The 14111-nt window shown below is 33.5% G+C and overlaps 2 protein-coding genes across 6 annotated transcripts in view; one reads left to right on the top strand and one right to left on the bottom strand.

Moving 5' to 3' along the window:
• LOC105834430 (uncharacterized protein F13E9.13, mitochondrial) overlaps window positions 1-14111 on the top strand; it is a 91015-nt gene that overhangs the window by 63909 nt on the left and 12995 nt on the right. For all 5 annotated transcript variants that reach the window (XR_004962858.1, XM_012676906.3, XM_012676904.3 and 2 more), the window contains one exon: window positions 2506-2633. Coding sequence is in view for 4 of the 5 variants with exons in the window: in XM_012676906.3 (XP_012532360.1) it covers window positions 2506-2633 (128 nt within the window). In the remaining variant the exon portion in view is untranslated. The remainder of the gene's footprint in view (window positions 1-2505; window positions 2634-14111) is intronic.
• Window positions 9826-13047, bottom strand: LOC118645109. Its single transcript, XM_036285554.1, has 2 exons — window positions 12809-13047; window positions 9826-11558 (listed from the first exon to the last, which is right to left on the bottom strand). Exon 2 carries the CDS (start codon window positions 11555-11557, stop codon window positions 9941-9943), a length of 1617 nt encoding a protein of 538 aa, XP_036141447.1. The 5' UTR covers window position 11558; window positions 12809-13047; the 3' UTR covers window positions 9826-9940.

Here is a 14111-nt window from a genome sequence, read left to right as displayed (position 1 = left end):
CGTTTCACTCAGCCTGCTGTGTCCGTTTATTACTATGCGCATCTGGGACGCTCCCTGTTTTTCGGTCGTCTAGGTAGGTGTAACCCCTTAAGACGATAAACAGCCCATCAAATCTTGATCGATAATGTAGAATAATTAATTTATCTTTGTTCATAAAAATATTTGCTTCAAAATACAAATTATGTAGCTTATACATACAAAGGAATGGTACACTGCAGTTTGGAACAGAAGGAATAAGACTATATTTGTCAAATTACGTTTACAAGCTGTAAAAAAAATTGTTTATAAGATCAAATTTTGTTCATTTAAACGCTTTCACTGAGAAATCTGTAGTGAAAGCGCTTAAATAAACAAAATTTGAATTTATAAACAACTTTTTTTACGGCTTGTAATCGTAATTTGACGAATATAGTCTTATTCCTCAATTTATTCCGAACTGCAGTGTACCATTCCTTTGTACGTATGAGCTACATAACTTGTATTTTAAAGCAAATATTTTTATGAACAAATAAACTTTAAAAATATTTTTTACATTTTTGGTCTTGATATAATTGTCCTTGGGTTTATTTGTGTACGTACTTTAAACGTGTAAAAGGATTTTCAATTCTGTAAATTCAATTCGAAACTAAAAAGTTGAACAGAATGTCGGTAAAACAGATGACTTTAGGATCCCCTTAAGAGGATGCTGGACTGCCTCTCAAATTTGATCGGGGTCAATAATGTAGAGTAATTCATGCACATCTTTAATGAGAATTTGTATATATTTCTTTTATAGATTTGGAAATTCTTTTCCAGAATTAAAGTACACATATTAATATCATTTTGTGAATTAAATTTTATATCGAGAACAAAAAAAATTTGTATATTATTCTGCTTATCGACTTTTTTCGAAACCGCACTCACACATACATAAAATTTTCAGATACATTATTCTCTTATACCAAAACTTCTAGCACATTTTTGAAAGCACATTATTATTTTTTCCTCTAATAACAAGGGTGCATAACAGTTATTTTGTACGTATAGAGTCTTTAAAACTTAGTGCTGCCAATTAAAGTCACGAGACGACAAAAGTATTTTCTAATTTTTTTCGTTTTTCACATGAAATTGTATCCGAAATTTGTCTCCGAAAATAATTAGCGTTTAATGGGTAAAACAGACGACTCCAGCATTCCCTTAAGGGGGCATAGCAGTTTGTCGGGTTCAAAAAATTGATATTTTTTTTATTGCATTTTTTCGACAGTTTAAACCTTCAAGAATGTTGTCCTAAAACTGTTTTTTTTTAATTCCAATAAGTAAAAAAGTTACACAATATATTTTATCGGGCAGTGCACAGTCGTGCGCTTGCCCTTTTTGACATCCGGGCACAGCACGCGACGCGGAAAGCTCGTATAAGTCGCCGTCTCTCTAAAAATGAACAAATAGAAACAGATCTTGAACAGGAGGGTTCCCTGTATGGCCCAGGAATTGACGATAATAAGTTTAATGAATTCAGTTTTACAATAGAGTAACATCGTTCAAAAATTTTAAACGCGTTTTTCTCAAAACCATGTTTTTAAAGTCGGTAACCATGATAACTTGAAAACGGATCAACCGATCTACCTTTTTTTTTTAACTAAAAACTTATAAAATTCGTTTGTCTTTGTCGTATCTGATTTGTAAAATTCAAATTTTTTCTATTTTTTTTTAACAAACAAAAATAAAATTTTTGGCCAAAAATCGGCATTTTAATTTTAAAGGTCCGCCATTTTGTTTAAAATTTGAATTTTAAAAATCGGATACGACAAGGACAAGGGAATTTATTCTTCTTTATGATCCCGTTTGGTTTTTGTGTTTCGGATGAACGGGCAAGGAGATATTATGGTTAACGCAGAATCATGCGTGGCGCGCACGGGTAACTACACGACGGTGAAAGGGGGGAATTTTTTAACTAAACTAGTACAATAAAATTTGTACGAGAATTACAAAAGGTGTACTTTATTATGCAAAAAGTCTCATTTTTATAGTTAGTCTCTTGGCTGTGAAAAAAATTCATAAAGAATGCCTTTTTTTGGTAGCGCTAAACTGCTATGCCCCCTTAAGTGCTGGCAATAATTAAAAACTAAAAAAATGAAAAACTTTTTAACATTATTAAAAGGTATTTTTAATTCAATTTTAAACATTTTATTTCAAACATTTTTATCTATCTCTCATAGATTCGATAATATTCGCTTCAAAAAATAATTTTTTTAAAAAGATATTTTATCCCCTAATGTGCGAGAACACACATGCAAAAATATATGTCTCTTATCTTTGTTATATTTTAACATATTCAAAGCTTATTAAAGTCGAAGGAAGACTGAACACTTGTATTTCTTTGTTAGTACATATTATGTGACCATATTCTTCTTTGTCGCAATTTCATGTCCAAAAATAGCTACTAAATATATTTGTATAGCTACTAAATACATTTTGTATTCTACTAAATGTGTTATGTTTTATTATTTTTCTTTAATATTTTTACAGCTCGCATATGATCACTTCTGACGTGAGTTTGTTGGAAACTGTAAAAGCTGCAGAATTTTTTTTAGCTGACGGCATTATACTAACCGGTAACGCAACTGGCGAAGAAACAAACGTGAAAGATCTTTTAGGTATTTTTTAAAAGTATATACCATAATGTGTCCAATCTATAATAATAATAAAACTCTTTAGTAGCGACAAATCTGGCAATTGTTTATTAATAAATTAACGAATATCACAACGTTTCGGCCAGTCGATTTCTAGTCCTTATCAAGTGTATCTAAAATTTATTACGAAACGTGTAAATACCGGACAATTTCTTCATATTTTCAATCACACAATAAAATCATTGAGATAAATAAAAATAAAATAGAGGAAAACATACTTGTTTAAATTACTACTTGTTTAAATTACAACTAAATTAACGTCTGTCCATTATCGATTTGCGCTAAAGAAACTTTAAGTATTGTTTCGGGGGATGTGTTAGAAAGTACGTGTGTACTCCGCAACCTTTGTCAGAAAAAGAGAGATCGTTGAAACTCACGTTTAACAACATTAAATAATTCTGTTATAATAGAAAAATAACTAGTCAAAAGTCTTTAAACAATGTTTATAATTCTATCATATATAACGTTGAGATTATCAGTATCTATCCTTTTGCTAATTGATGTTGTTCTTGAATTTTTTAATGAAGAACATTTCCACGATCTCTCTCTTCCTTTTTTTTGTTTCTCTTTATGTAAAATATTGCGTTTTGACCAATCCAACTCGTGATGTAAAGATAAGCGGTGATCGGTAACCACATTGTGATACGCTAACAAACTTTTTATAGTGCGTTGGTGTTCTTTAATTCTCGTTTTCATGTGTCGTTTTGTCTGTCTTATGTAAACCAAGTCGCAATCTATACAGTTAATTTTGTAGACAAGTTCTGTTGCCAAAGGATTGTCTATCCTATCTTTACCATTTTTTATTAAACTGTCCAGCTTTTTTGGTACAGTGTAACGTACATCTTCAAATTTATCAAGTATACGTTTTATATCCTCACTCGCGTTTTACATAAGGTAATACGATTGCTCTCCCATTGTCTGATTTTTTGTTAAACAGCATGTTATCACTAGTAATTGTTTTTTTACGTTTCTTTAATAAATTGAGCCATCTCCTAATATATGTTGACAAATGCGGTTGGATAACAGTTGTTGAACAACAGTTTTTTAACAATTTCGATCTATGGAATTGTTCATCAGAGAATAAAATAGCTTGATCTATAAAAACTATATTAGTGATTGTATTAATTTTATAGCCCTTAGGATGAGAAGAATAATAACCCAGCTATTCAAGGCTGCTAAAATCACATATCGTGAAAGCTTTATAGCAAGGATTGTTTCAATTTTAATAACAATTTTATGACAAGTAATTGTCTTTTACTTTGTCTTTTAAAAGTTTCGAGCAAATTTACGACAAAAGTTTTCATCACACGGTGCTGTAAATAACAAAGAAAAATTTGTATATAAATATTACGAAATCACAAGGTTTGCTCTGGCACGATAAAATGTAAAATTTACGCAAATAACAGAGCAAACCTTGCTACACGACATGACAATAAATTTATGGCAGAAACAGAAAAAATTTTACTAAGCACAGAATAACGGCAAATTAGTAGCAAGAACAAAGTGAAACTCGCCGAGCACACTTTTGCAGCAAAATTGCGACAAGGTGTGTCCGTAAAGAGCTTAATTTTTGCTGGCAAGGCTTGTCGCAAATAGTGTGACGCACATTTTATGCAAATAACAGGGTTGCATTATCGGGTTTTAAACTTTATTTCTGGGTGACTTTACTATCTATCTCGAGAGGGCGCATTTCTCGTGAAAAAGATTTACCTACTGGATTAATAAAAGAGGCTCGACGAGAACATAGAACCAAGTACGATTGCACCATTCACATATGATATTGGATTAATCAATCCAATATTTCATTTTTGTTGATCTTAATTTCGACAAAATTTGTTTTGTTCTAGCCACAAATTTTCTATCAAATTGTGCATGGCAAGGTTTGCCTTGTTTTTGCTACAAATTGCTATCATGCAATGTACAGCAAGGTTTGCTCTATTCTTGCCACAAATTTGCTGTCATATTGTGTACAGCAAGGTTTGCCTTGTTCTTACTGCAAATTTGTTGTTATGCTTTACTAGCAAATTTTACCCTGCTATTTGCATAAAATATGCGTCATACTATTTACAACAAGCCTTGCCAGCAAAAGCTAAGCTTAATGCAGACGCACCTTGTCGTAATTTTGTTGCAAGTTTGCTTGAGTTTGCAAACTTCGCGCAAAGTTTGTGTCATTTTGCTAGCTGTATATTCTTACAGACTTATTAGAAAATAAGAACAATGTGAACGATATTTTAATCCAATGATATCTTTATTAAGACGAAATTGGAAATAGCTAAGTTAAAAATCAAATTATTTTTCTACTATGTATTAAATTGAATTAAATTATATATTGAATATATATTACTTTGTGTTAAGAACGAAAAAAACTACAAAATATAGATAAATGTAATACTTATTTACAGGTACGTAACTAACAAGGAAACGGTCAGGGCTAACCCTTACCGACTTTGATGAGCATTGGATATGTTATAGAGCATCAAAAAAGTTCAGAGACCTGTATTTTTTTATCGGCTTATCTCAAGGTTTAGGGGTTGTTGTAACGCCTATAAAAAACGTATTTTTTCATTTTTAACAAATATCTTCTAAAATATGAGGTATATTGTAGTTGCATCCTTATTAATATTCATTTATTTGTAATTCGCGTATACAAGATCGCTTATTCTCGCCTATCATCTCCGGCGCGTCGTCGCGGAGAATTGATAGATATCGCGCTGCGCGGCGGTAAGGCCCCCCGCTTGGACAGTCTACCGCAAGGACAGGACGGAAGCGGTACGGAAAAATAAAGAGTTCACGAAACGTATCTTGAGTATTCATTTTTGCGAAGTGCGTACCACAATTCAGAAATGGGATTACACGCGGGTTTAAGAGATGGTCGCGAGCTGCGTGCGAGGACGGTCGGATCATTATTAGCTGTGTGTTACAACGAAAAGCGTGTCTAAGAGATCGTCGCGAGCTGTGTGCGAAGACGATCGGATCGTTATTAGCTGTGTGCTATAATGAAAGTGTATTAAGGAATCGAGATCGCGGGCCGAGTGTAAGGGGCGATCGGGGTATTGTACGGCCGCGCATCATTACAAGGAAGATTCGAGAACGGGCAGCCATCTTGTCAAGCCAAAGAAGAGTCGAGAACGGATGACCATATTGCCAGGCCGGGTGACGCCATCGACAGTAACGCCATCGATTATTAGAGATGGATCCACAAGAGCTGAGCGTCAAACAGATCAAAGTGGCGCTCAAGCGGCGACAACTGCCTATAGGAGGCAGGAAGGCAGATTTAATACTGCGAATGCAGCAAGTCGATCCGCCAGGTGAATGGGTTAAGGAAGCAGCATCAATTGAAATTGAAACCGGAGAAGAAACGGATGAGCAGCAAAGCGCATATGTCAACGCAAGGGATAATGGTACCGATAGAACCACTGCCGATAATGTAGGAAATGACATTGCGGAGAGAGAACACAGACTTCTGTTACGTGAGAGAGAGATAATGCAACGCGAAATAGAACTGCTGAGACGCGAAAATGATATGTTGCGAGCGTCACCGACAACTAGCAGCGGCTCTGCATCCTCCCGATTATAGGTCGGAATCAAGAGCGTCAGTGAACTATTAAGCGACTATCACGGATTGGAAGATTTTCCACGATGGAAAGCTCAAGTTTGCCTGTTACGAGAAACATACGAACTTGATGATAATCTTACGAAAATATTGATAAGTTTCAAGCTGAAAGTAAAGCGTTTAAATGGTTACACTCGAAAAATGAACATTTTGAAATGAATGCTGACGAGATTCTCGCTGCGATGGCCATGTTCGACCACCCTCTCGGACGTCTGGAGTTGCGCAGACAGTTTGAACATCGGCAATGGCGTCGAAGTGAATCCTTCGCTGATTATTGTCATGAAAAGTTTATATTGGGCAATAAGGTTCCAATCTCAGAAGAAGAGGTACTTGACTATGTTATCGAAGGCATACCATCGGAGCAACTACGTAATCAAGCAAGGATGTAATGTTTTCCGTCAATCGACAAGCTAATGCAAAGTTTCAAGCGAATTTCATTAGAAGCACCGAAACGACACGCAGATCAGGCAAAGAATTTCTCGCAAAAATCGTCGGTTAGCTCATCGATCAGTTTGAACACATCCAAAAGTAACGACGAACCGATAGATAAATTTAAGTTGGCACAAAGCTTAAAATGCTACGAATGTAAGGAGATACGGGACATATAGCACGCAATTGCCCAACCAAGAAATCAACATCAAGTAGCGCAAAGGCAGCAACAGAAAGCAAAGTGGTATCCAGCAGACAGGTTGGAACTGTTGAGGACGACGAAACCATGAGTAAATTGTCAGCCCAGGAGGAAGACGAAGCACCGGAATCGACAGATGACCCAAATGATGAGATCTATCTTGTCGACGCGCAGGCTAAGCCTAATGATGACTTTAAACGTATAGTGGACATTAAGTTTGACAATGAGGAAAGGCTTACCGTAAGGTCGCAAATTGATTCGGGATGTCCCATCAATATAATCAAAGATCGGTATGTAGATGACACATTGTTGAAACCAGCCAGTCATGAATGGCAGCGATATTATGGCATGAATCGGTCTAAAGTTTTAATCAAAGGTATAGTAAACGCGCAGATAACCATGGATTCGCAAACGCGAACGATAACGTTTGGAATAGTTGATAATGATTCTATGTCTATGCCTGTTTTATTAGGTCGCGACGCACTCCGACAATTCGGATACCGACTTACTAGAAGTCCGAAATACGATAAAGTTGCTTCAGAGATCCTTCATATTCATGTTGAAGATCATGAGATTGCCAGTTTTCTTAGAGTCAACTCGGATTTAACTGTCACAGATAAGGAAAATTTCGAGAAAATATTTCGAGATTATTACGAAAAACCCGTTCGGCCGGATGTTCCGGAAATCCAATCGGAAGCTCGGATTACTCTAAAAGATAATCAGCTAATTCAATTTAAACCGAGACACGATTGTCATTCGCGGATAAAGAAAAAGTCAGGAACATTCTGGAACAGCTGTTGGCAGACGGTATTATTCGTGAGAGTTCGTCAGAATATGCTTCGCCGATTGTTCTTGTTCGGAAAAAGAACGGAGAAGTACGCATGTGTGTCGATTATCGCGCACTAAATAAAATTATGGCTAGAGATAACTATCCTATGCCGCTTATTGAGGATCTCTTAAGCAACTTGCACGGAAAACATTATTTTTCGACAATGGATCTGAAAAACGGATTTTATCACATTTCGATGGCCCCAGATTCGATCAAATTCACGTTGTTTGTGACACCGATAGGCCAATATGAATATCTGCGGATGCCGTTCGGCCTAAAAATCGGTCCCCAGCGGTTTCAACGTTTTATTAATGATGTCCTGGCTGATCTGATCAAATCCGGTAAGGTCATTGTATATATGGACGACATCTTAGTCGCCACTGAAACCTTAACAAGCCATCTCGAGACTCTGATTGCGGTGTTTAAAATACTCGCCAACCGCTTAGAATTAAGGTTAGAAAAATGTACCTTTTTAAATACTGAGATTGATTATTTAGAGTATCGTGTAACCGGTAAAAGCTTAAGCCCGACCGCAAGTGGCATCGCAGCTGTAGCCGACTTTCCGGAACCACGAACTGTTAAGGCAGTACATAGTTTTATCGGCTTAGCGTCTTATTTCCGAAAATTCATTGACCAGTTTTCTCTCATATCAAAACCGTTTTATAATCTATTAATAAAAGATGCTCGGTTTGTATTCGAGGATGCCGAGCGAGAAGCGTTCAATAAATTAAAACAGAAATTAATCGAAGCGCCGGTATTCGCGATTTATAATCCAAAAGCGAACACGGAACTGCACTGCGATGCCAGCGCACAAGGATTCGGAGCAGTACTCTTACAGCAGCAGTTAAACAAATTAATGCATCCGATTTTTTACTTTAGCCGGCGTACGACGGAATGCGAATCCCATTATCACAGTTTCGAATTAGAAACTCTCGCCATTGTATATGCCCTTCGTAGATTCCGCATATATTTACAGGGTATTCCTTTTATCATCGTCTCCAATTGTAGCGCGGTAACACATACTCTAGAAAAACGTGATGTAAACGCTCATATAGCACGATAGAGTATCGAGCTCCAATCCTTTGACTTTAAAATAATACATAGGCAGGGCACGCGGATGAAACATGTCGATGCTCTTACAAGGGAACGGACAGAACTGTCCCTCACCGATTTTAATGAGCTTTGGATATGTTGTAGAACATAAAAAAATATTAGACTCATATTTTTTTTTATCTGCGTATCTCGACGTTTAAGGGTTGAAACCACCCCTCGAAAATAACGCATTTTTTCGTTTTTTGCGAATATCTTTGAAAATATAAGGTTTATGAAAAAATGTTCTATATAAAAGTTTTATGGCATTTTATACTCTTTACAATAGTATATTTATATTTTTTAAAAATTTTAAACTTTTTAATTTATCCCACCCCCCACCTCCTTTTTTCAACATATAAAAAATTTTGTAAGGACAAAAATTAAAGAGCATTAAAAGCCGAATCCACCCATGTATAATAACATATGGGTTCCATCATTCTCAATTATTAGCAAAACGAGATAGTAATCTCGCGCTATAGGTGCCGCGCTAGAAGTAGTGTTGCGTTATTTCTTTAGTCGCGTCACACTCAATAACTGCCACTTCTGCGTATATTTTTATATTAAAACATAAAAATGGATTAATTTTAATTATATAATACGCAACGTATTACTCGATATAAAGCATAAATGTATATATATAACAAAATTAGCATATATATACGTATGTGCCTACGTACATTTTCATTGTTACAAATGCGAAAATAAATTAATATGAAGCAAAATATTTTTTAACATTTATAACTGCAAATACAATATAACAAAATATATAATATCAAGAGGAAAATATAAAATATAAACTGCTATTATATAAATATAATAACTATTTGCATAATTATATTATTTACACTATATGCACGTAGCACGCTCTGATAATAAAGATAATATAATATATAATTTAATAAGTTTGAAATATTAATTAAAAAATATTATTAAATAAAAATGAAAGTATAAATAAAGGAAAAGTGAAAAGAGGTTGAAATAATTGTTACAAATATAATTTTACCAATATAAAATTTTTATTAAACAGAAATAAAAGAATACCAATATTTATTGCATGGGTAAGGAAAACTGCTAAAATCTTACCAAACATGTTTATAAATGTCTTATATTTATGGCACATATTCATTACAAAGATGATGTTCGTGGAAAAAATGTGTTATACAAAGCGATTTTCTACACCAAGAACAAGTTATAATGGCTATTTCGTCACAAAGATCGCATTTTACTTTAGAATTCTTTTTAAAACAAAAGTCTACTGGTGTTTCAAATTCTATCGGTATAACTTGCAGGTATTCATCGTATGCATTCTCTACGTACCCACTTTTAGTCCACGCATATTTAAATATATTTTGAAACCTGGGCGACGAGAATTGATGGTGTGTTAATGATTGTAATTTCAAGATATTATTTCTATTATGAAGATCTAAAGCCAGATTTAACAACATAATAGTATCAGAAAAGTATTTAATGAAATTCTTCCACAATCGAAATCCGTATACGTCTAATGGCTGTATTTTTCCCGTTGTACCGGCTGGAATAGTTAGGAAAACAATATCTGTTGCAGAATCTGGTTTAGTTTCTGAAACTATGTTAGGACAATGTCCACTCCACGAATCTAACAACAATACTGATTGTGGCCCGACATTCGGAAAAAATACTTCCTTTAGCCAAGTTTTTACATGATTTGATGTTAATTTGCCTGACTTTGAAGCCGTAACAAAGATATTAGGCGCGTTGAATAATGTTTCTTGTACTCTCGGACCAAATGTTCCTGTAATTTCTTTTAATACTATGAAAAGAGGTGATAATAATCTACCATCAGCCGAAATAGTCGGTTGAATTGTATAGCTATGCGTGGTTGCTGATATAGACTGTACTGTAGATTCTACGTTTTTAATACCTTTTTGAGCTAAAGTACGACCAGAATGAAATTCTAACTGAAATCCACTCTGATCTGAATTATAAATATTTTCCACGCCAAATCGATTAATATAATATTTTACGTTTGCAATAAATGTCTCGCATTTATTTTCTAAATCAGGTTTTGATAATAGAGACTTTTTTGTAACAAATTTTGTTATTTTTCTAGATACAATATTATGTGCTTTTTTAAATCTTTGTACCCATTTCTCTGAAGCTTTAAATCCTGCCACATTTTCTTCATTTTGTGCTTGAGAAGCCCATCGAGCGATGTCAATGTCATGAATGATGATTTTTCTTTCAAGTGCTTCATTAAAATGGTCTAATGTGTATTGAGAAATTTTTTTTAATTTTTCTGGCCTACTACCACCTTGGATGAAATAGTTTTCCCATCGTCGTAATTGTCGTATCGATGTAACTTGTCTAAATTTTTGCTTAACTCCTTCAAGCGATCTTGGTTTTGTCTTACCACTTTTCCAGTATTCCACAGCTTGCCTCTTATAGTCATTTGATATTGTTTTTTCAACTGAATCACAAATAACTTCTTCTGGAAAATAGATTTTTTCTTCATCCGCTTCTAATAAATCAACTTTTTCCGCTTCTGGCACCTCATACTCATCATAAAAATCTAAAGTTTCTTCCTCTTCTAATTGAAATTGTTCTTCATTTTTTATTTCTAATAGCATATGTTCAATTTTTTCATTCACTCGTCTTTCCTGCGATGTTATCGGAGTGTTCGGATAATCCAAACCATTGAAAGTTATAGCGAGTAAAAATATCACATTATATGGATTAAATTGCAGCATTCTGAAATATTAAAATTAAATATATATCTCAATCTTTTATTATATGTAAAAAATAATACACTTCATAATCAATAAATAGAATTGTCTTCCCTGGTGGAAATATTTTTACAATTTTTTATGCATTTCTATAAAAAATTAAAATTTTTTACAACAAATCAAAACTTTCTACAAATTAATGAAAATTGTAAAAATTCATGACAATTTGTAATTAATATAGTATTTTTGAGTTTCTACAATTTTTTACGAGCACATTCATGAGCGACGTAATTAATTGTAGAAGTTGTACATTGTTGTAAAAATCACAACTATTCACAACTATCTACAACATTTTACGAATATTTTTATGACCGCATGTAATGTATATACTTATAATATTTTTATCATTATTTTTATATTTTTACAACATATCTAATATTAGAATTGAATACGTTAATACCACTAATAAAAATATTTTTTAAATTTTTTACGCAAAAAATGCAAACACCACAATTTTTATGATATAATTACAACTTTGTACGATACATTATTTGTATGTCAAACAACGCGATTTGGGCCATGCTTGTAATATTTTATAGATTTGCATAGAAAATTGTAATTTTCTATAATATTACAACGCATCTACGAAAAATTATACTTTTCATAGATGTTTGTAATTTTTCATAAATGTTTGTAAATTTTCATAGATGTTGGCAGTTTTCCATAAATTTTTCTACGTAAATCTATGAAAAATTATAAACATGGCCCAAATCGCGTTGTTTGACATAAAAATGAAGTAGATGTATTGTACAAAGTTATAGTTAAATCATAAAAAATTGTAGTCTTCGCATTTTTTGCGTAAAAAATTGTAAAAATATTTCTACTAGAGTTTCTATGATAGTTATGTCGTTTCAAACTCTCTTGATAAAAAAAAAATAATAAGTCAAAATGAATTAAGTCACTAAAACTGAATAATAATTATAGGGAGACTACAGTCAAGACATTAAAATAAATATTTGACATTTAAAGTAAATAAAAAATAATTTTGTAAACGAAATAGTTGTGCTAATACAGATGATTACAAAAAATATGTAGAATTAATCACAACATCAATTACAACATTTATTGTTATGAAAATTGCTCTAAAAAATAATTTTTTTAGAAATATGAAATCGGAGAATAATATGAAAGATGACAAAAAATGAATGACAATGACAGAATTAAACGGCACACATTAAGAGAGTAAAGAGTAATAAATTAAAAGCAGATACTTACATGTTCACGAAAGAACAATACTTGTGACAATACACTATCCAATATACTTGTTCACATTACCAACTACGAACTGAAACGGCAGCTTCTCCTTTATATATTTATACGAATGTATATATGCAATACATTTTGCACACGACACCGGCGTATAAATTTAGCAACAATGATAGACGGATTGGTTGTTCTTGCGCAGGCGTGAGGCTTCAATAAAGTATCTATTAGTAATAGGAAGGAGATGTTTGGTCCCCATACAATTTTGCAAAAAATCTTACCAGTATTTATCAAATAAAATACAATATTTATAAATTATTCTATTTAATACGAGAAAATATACATGCGTGTTTAATATGTGAAATGTGTTCACGTCTTTATAAATTTGCAAAAAATTGTATGGGGATCAAATATCTCCTTCCTATTACTAATAGATGCTTTATTGAAGCCTCACGCCTGCGCGAGAACAACCGATCTGTCTATCACTGTTGCTATATTTATACATTAGTGTCGTGTGCAAGATGTATGATCAAAGATCTCCTTCCTATTACTAATAGATATTTTACTGAAGCCTCACGTGATGCGCTTGCGCGAAAACAACCGGTCCCTTTATCAACAGTGATATTAAAGTTATTTGTCCGTGTCGTATGCAAAATGTATATATACATCCGTATAAATGTATTTTTAAACTTCAAATTAAATTAAATTATATACTTATATTATCTTTATTATCAGAGCGTGCTACGTGCATATAGTGTAAATAATATAATTATGCAAATAGTTATTATATTTATATAATAGCAGTTTATATTTTATATTTTCCTCTTGATATTATATATTTTGTTATATTGTATTTGCAGTTATAAATGTTAAAAAATATTTTGCTTCATATTAATTTATTTTCGCATTTGTAACAATGAAAATGTACGTAGGCACATACGTATATACAGGGTGTCCCAAATCTGGTGTGCAATACTTCATGGAAAGATAGACGGGATCGAGATGAACATAAAAATCCAATATAATCTTGGTTAGGTCTATCAATAATCAAGATATAAATTTTTTAATTTATGCGAATGAGAGCGCGCCTTGCGCGCCGAAGGAAGGGCTCGAGCCGCTCGAGCCATAGCACGGCCTACTGTCTCAAGCATTGGCTGCCGGCGGCGGCGGGGGGAAGAAGGAGAAGCGTGGCGTCGTCGCCGTTCCCACGTCTCGCCGCACCGCGCCTAAGCTCGCGTCGATGGCTGCTACGCATACTCGCGATTACATGACAAGATTATAAATTATTAATAAAAATATGACAAATTTAAATCGT

The sequence above is a fragment of the Monomorium pharaonis genome, chromosome 4 (genome assembly GCF_013373865.1).
Source record: "Monomorium pharaonis isolate MP-MQ-018 chromosome 4, ASM1337386v2, whole genome shotgun sequence".
Classification (NCBI taxonomy): Eukaryota; Metazoa; Arthropoda; class Insecta; order Hymenoptera; family Formicidae; genus Monomorium; species Monomorium pharaonis.
This window is presented reverse-complemented; position numbering and strand designations above follow the sequence as displayed.

What these genes read in the sequence shown, in the direction of transcription:
- LOC118645109 (XM_036285554.1), bottom strand. Translation starts at nt 11,557, where the DNA reads ATGCTGCAATTTAATCCATATAATGTGATATTTTTACTCGCTATAACT.